The 6,008-nt window shown below is 34.4% G+C and overlaps 1 protein-coding gene across 1 annotated transcript; it reads left to right on the forward strand.

Moving 5' to 3' along the window:
• The first annotated feature begins 939 nt into the window (after positions 1–939).
• Positions 940–4,603, forward strand: LOC114717199 (uncharacterized). The gene is made up of 5 exons (XM_028902297.1): positions 940–1,194; positions 1,540–1,751; positions 2,508–2,882; positions 2,961–3,052; positions 3,825–4,603. The coding sequence occupies exons 1-5, from the start codon at positions 1,012–1,014 to the stop codon at positions 4,052–4,054; spliced, it is 1,092 nt and encodes a 363-aa protein (XP_028758130.1). The 5' UTR covers positions 940–1,011; the 3' UTR covers positions 4,055–4,603.
• Positions 4,604–6,008: the final 1,405 nt, after the last annotated feature.

Raw genomic sequence — 6,008 nt, forward strand, 5'->3', positions numbered from 1 at the left:
AGAGACTAAATTAAAAATTTAAAAAAAGCACGTGATTTATGAAATCAAGATAAGTTGCAATGCTCCGAATTTTATAGCAATCCTATATGATCATTGATGTCATTTTTTGTTACTTTTTATTGAATTAGCAACCTTAAAAATTATAAATTTGCAACCTGCTTCTCATTTTTAGTTTGCAATGTTATTAATATCCGCCCATTATTTTGCATACTTTATATTAAAGCTAAAATTAAACATTGAATTAAAATATAATCAATTAAATGATACAAAACAAAATTGTGTAGCTACCGTTGCTCTGGAAATTTTGTCCAAATTTCAAATTGACCTGCCTAAGAATGAACTATTCGACAAAGACAAAAATCAATGAACTGCTCATTACCAAGCGTTCTTTGAAAAAAAAAAAATCTTTCTTTTTTAGAGGAATCGTTTTCTAATTTGTTCTTCGTTGCCCATTCATTTAGTCAGAGCCTGCTTTGCCCATCACATTCTTCTGTGTTTTCTCAACTGCTTCTTCATCTTCTGGGCCATGCGCATCAATCCTTTTCGCCTTCTAATCTATTTACGCTTTTGCCCTTCTGTCGACCCCACCTGCCTTCCCTGCAATCTCCAACCAGATCCATTTTCTGCCTCCATCACGTTCGGTCATTTATTTAATTCAATTTCTCATCACGTTTTCATCTGCTCGCCGATTCACAGAACCTTCAAACCCTTCATCAAAAACCCTCATTTTCTTGTTCATTTGCTTCATTCCTCTGATTAATAGCCACTGATGCGAACTTCTCAATCTCGAAGAAGATTGTCGTAATATCGTTGACTGTACATATACTTTGGCGTGGTCGGATACCAGAAAAGAGTACTTTTTTTGCCTTTCTTTTTTCTGGGTCCTTCTAGGAATTGCATTCCTGTGCTACTTTTTTATTGTGTATACAAATTTTGGGTGCCGGATTACAATTTGGCCTCTCCCGTGGAGAAGATCGGTTTTATAATCCGGCAAACGCGCGTCGGCCTACTATGGAAAATGATGGGCTACGCAGAGCTCACAGCGACTTGACTGCTAGTCGACCCGAGAACCGTATAGAATCTGATGAAGCCAAAAAGTCAGCCACTTGTGAACCTGTGATGAAGCCACTGAGTAATTTAGAGCGGTTCCTGCAGGCGATCACGCCGTCTGTGTTTGCTCAGTATCCATCTAAGGTTACAATTCTTACTGGTACTCAGTTTGATCTTCTAGGTTGGGTGGGTTGTATTTGTTTGTCTTGTTCTTTCATTGGTTGGTCACTAGAAAGTTATTGATACAAGTGATAAAATTGCCTTTCATTGATTTATCATGCTCCAATTAAGCATTTGTTTGAAACATACGAATCAATGTGAAATAATTAAAAAAAAAAAAAGGCTTTATGTAGTTTTGGATGAACTAAAGGAATGGGGAATAAACTCCAGAGAAATATTTTAGGAGGAATCAAAGTTTCTGGTAATTTGTCAATTGCTACATCACTTTATTTGTTGACATCTTTTATAACTGTTATCTCGATACTGCAGACGGCTATGAAAAGTTTCAAGACATGTGACGGAGAGTTTCAACCGTATTTTGTTCTTGGTGATTTGTGGGAATCTTTCAGGGAGTGGAGTGCGTATGGTGCAGGAGTGTCCCTTGTACTCAATGATAAAGATAGTGTTGTTCAGTATTATGTTCCCTATCTTTCTGGAATTCAAATTTATGTGGATTCTGTGAAGTCATCTGCAAAGTCAAGGTAATCTGGTAACTGAAAACCTTGTTGAAATCATATGAATACTTATTTATCCTTTGCATATAAAGTTAGACTGCATCATTGAATGCTTGGTTGTCATTTGTTTGTCATTCTTCTAAATTTTCCCTTTCATCCAAAGTGCTGATACATGATGTTCCCTTCTATATTATGATGGCAGTGCCAATGGCATGATCGTCAGGCATATTGTATATCTTAAGAAACATTTTCTATTTTTCCTTTAGTTGCCTTCTGTTTTATTGCATTCCCTTCCTACGCTTTATGCATATTTATGTTGTTTTCATTTTATTATTTCTTCCTCATAGCTGTATCACCAGCTTGTTTATACTTATTCTCTTTAAAATGGAAATTGAATTCTTTATTATGGTATTCTATGTGAGTAGAGTGTGTGAAGCAGTGTGAATGGACATGAACCAGCAAAACTCTGTAATTATGTTGCCAATTTTGATAGCAAATTGATCATTGATTATGTTTGTAGAATAATCTAATACACCTTTTAATATAAATTGTTGCTGTATCAAATGCTTTTGATCATAGCATAGAAATCAACCAAATTGGCCAATGTTTAAAGCTCCTTTTCTGACTCTCTTTGTCTCTGTCTCTCTCTTCCCCCTCTACGTTCTTATTAGTAATGTGGTTCACTGGTTCCTACTATTCGATACTATGGGATTGTCACCACAGCTAAAAGTTCTTCATTTTTATTGTATAGAACAACAATGTGAATGTTTCACTTTTTAACAGGCGACTGGGGGAGGATAGTGACACTGATTTCAGGGACTCAAGTAGTGACGGTAGCAGTGATGGTGAACCTGAAAGAGGATTGAAATACTTGAGGGACCAGAGAAATCTTCAACATTCTTCAGATGAGGTATCTCATCAGATGGACAGATTATCCTTGAGAGACCACCAAAATAACCCTCAGGATGGCTTTTCTAGTGATGATGGTGAGGCTATCAATTCTCAAGGCCACTTAATTTTTGAGTATCTTGAACGGAACCCTCCTTATAGCCGTGAACCTTTGGCCGACAAGATATCAGATCTTGCTTTTCGTTTCCCTGAGCTTTCGAGGCTTAGAAGTTGTGATATACTATCTTCTAGTTGGATTTCTGTAGCATGGTACTATTTCTTTACCATTGTGCTTCGTTGAGAAGTTTACAGATGTACAAGCAACTCAATTTCCTATTCTACTTGTAGGTATCCTATTTACAGAATACCGACTGGACCAACACTGAAGGATCTTGATGCTTGCTTTTTGACGTTTCATTCTCTTCATACACCTGTGGAAGGTAGGATGTAATTCTCACTTCATTTCTCGTGCACTGAAGTTGTGCTCTGTAATGAAATCTGAGAAGTATAATGTTGCGTTTAATTAGATTGTTGAATTATCCTTAGCATGATGAAATTTCATATATTAATTTACAGATGCATCAAATGCAATGTTTAAATAATACCCGTAAAATAATGCAACATCTTATGAATAAACCTAGAATGATATCACCCTTTGGTTGAGATAATTCTTAGGAATTTGACTTGATATTAGCGTATGGTGTCTATCTTATCCTCTCTACAGATGTTTGCATACCTTTATTCTATCTTTAATGTTTGAACTTCACGTCCTCTGTTGAAACCTTGGAGAACCTGACATTTGCTGTTTTCACTCAACTGTTCAATTTTTTAAGGTATCATTGCATACACCTGTAGATCATCTTCTCTTTACGATTATGGCGATTCTTTAAATTAGATTTTTCGTGGAAAAGACATTATATTACTGTCAGTTGTTCTAAAATTGGACTTCTTTCAAGATATTCCATTATTTGAGATATGCCGCTGTCCTAAACTTCCGTATAGATGTGCTTTGTCTGGGTCAATGTTCCTCTCTTTGATCTCGTGCACTTCTGAGTTCATCATAATCATTTACGGAGGTGAATTATTGTGTGATTGCTGTAGATTGTTGGAGGTTAATGAATGAACAGCTTTATTAGTATCTATGACAAACAAATTGTTCCTTTTCCCCCCCCCATTCAGTTGCATTTATGAGGTTGAACAAACATTTTTCAGGTTCACAAAGTGTGCAGGCCCCCATAATGACATGTCCCAGTGGGATGGATGGCATCCCCAAAATGTCTTTACCTGTGTTTGGTCTTGCTTCATACAAGTTCAAAGCATCTATGTGGACTCCAAACGGTGGATATGATTGCCAATTAGCTAGTGCTCTCTTGCAGGCTGCTCATGATCAGTTAAGAGCGCTTCAGGTCAATCACCCCGATTTTCTGTTTTTCTGCCGGTGATGCTGTGAACTTGGATCTTACTTTTGTTGTCAAGTGGCAGTCCTAGCTTGCCCCATTTTCAAATGCTAGATTCAAATGAAATTTGGAGTTTCTCACTAAAATGACAGGAAGAAAAAAGCGTAAAAAGAAAATGCTAGACTCTGTCGTTTATGATTTCCTGCTTTGGTAATAAAAGCAGTGAAGCAGTGAAGCTTTAGACAGGCATCTGTATTAAGGTTCCTCTGGGGTGTGTTAATGGTTGTGCATGTGCAGAGTTTGAGAAGCTTTACAAGTGCTGCTGGATTATATATATATATATATATATGTAGTCCTCCATATCCATTGTTTCTGGGTCTTTTGGAACTATCTTTATGAAGTTAAGAGAAGGGGATGTTCTTTCCCCTTATTTCCTGATCAACTCTTTTTAGGGTCTAGCTTTAATTTGTGGGGGAATTTTGACAGAAAAAGCTTGTTAGATCTGGCTGAATTGCCCCAAATATGTTGAATTACCTGTAGAACTTGTTTTTGAGTAGTTTTGATACTAATAAAATTGTTGTTAGTAGGATAAAATTGTTGTTTGGGATCCCTTTAAAGTATCTTAAAAAAGTGTTTTTACGTAAGTCAAAAAAATATCTTATATTTTAAATTCCGTAAAATCATTTCTAAAAAACTAATCCAAACCCTTTCATGCAACTTTCGTACTTTTGAAATTTTGAATCTACTCTTATCAATAACATCTTGAAAGCTAAAGTTACATCAACAGAAAGCATACTAGATTACTTTCTGTTTAATATTTTAATTTTTTGAATAAATTAATCTACGATAATAAGAGGGGAAATATCAAAACCTTGAACATGTTTATCTGCTGTTTCTCCATTTCTTTATGGTAGTAGTTTTTATTGCTAAATCCTAATAAGTTTTTTAAAAGAATTTATTTTATATGCCCCCTTTATTAACAATATTTTGTATAATTATACGTTTTGCATTTTTGCTTGCAACCAAGACACTAAAACTAGAGCTGCAAGGCCCTGAAGGGCTAGGTCTTGAAGGGCTAAGGCGCGGACCTTTTCTTTACAATTATCATATTATTAAAGTTCGATTCTCAGATGTGTAGGTTTAGGGTCTAAAAAAGCTGGCATTTTTATGTTATTTTTTAAAATTAAACTCTTTTTAATTATTTTGAAATAAAAAATAAAACAATAAAAATTCTGAAAATTTTTGCTCAAATTATAATCAGTAAAATAAACGAATGATGTGCAGAGACAAACATCAAATACTAATGAATTATTATCCAAACTTAAAAAAAAAACAAATAAAATAGGGAAAGCAAAAATATAAAAACTGAGCAACTAAAGATTAACAATATCAATATGATTATTATCTTCATCTTCGTCACAATCATCAAGATCAACAATATTTGATTGTTCTTCACAAGAGGTGGGCTTTTCTTTAGTGAACAAAATATCAGATTTTTTGTTTTCATCACATTATCTAAAGTAAAATTATGTAGTAGTTATGAATACAAATGAGAGCCTAAACTTTTGTTAAAATAAGAGAATTTCTATACTTTGTTAAGACATGTGAACTGATGGTAAAGGAAAATTCACTACCCACTGTAATGATTGAAATGTTAAGAATATCAACTGCAATCTTTGAAAGAATTGGAAATTGATTTTAATTATCCTTCTACCAGTTCAAGACATCTAATTGTTTCCAATTATATAGATTAAGTATTGGGTTTTCTAAATAATTTTTTAATTCAGACTTATCCATAAAAAACTAATCCATAATTGTATAAATATCTTAATGATAAAAAAAAAATATGAGTTTAAAAGGACTAACCCTCGGCTCTCACGAGCTGGCCTTTTTATTTCTGTGTCTTATAGGACTTAAGGACTAGCCCTTTTAAGTCAAATTTTTTCTTGAACCTCCTAAAATATAAGCCCGACTCTTTACTTAAAAGGGCTTAAACAGA

This window comes from Neltuma alba, unplaced genomic scaffold, assembly GCF_004799145.2.
Source record: "Neltuma alba isolate B1F8T4 unplaced genomic scaffold, ASM479914v2 tig00011716_pilon, whole genome shotgun sequence".
NCBI classification, from domain to species: domain Eukaryota; kingdom Viridiplantae; phylum Streptophyta; class Magnoliopsida; order Fabales; family Fabaceae; genus Neltuma; species Neltuma alba.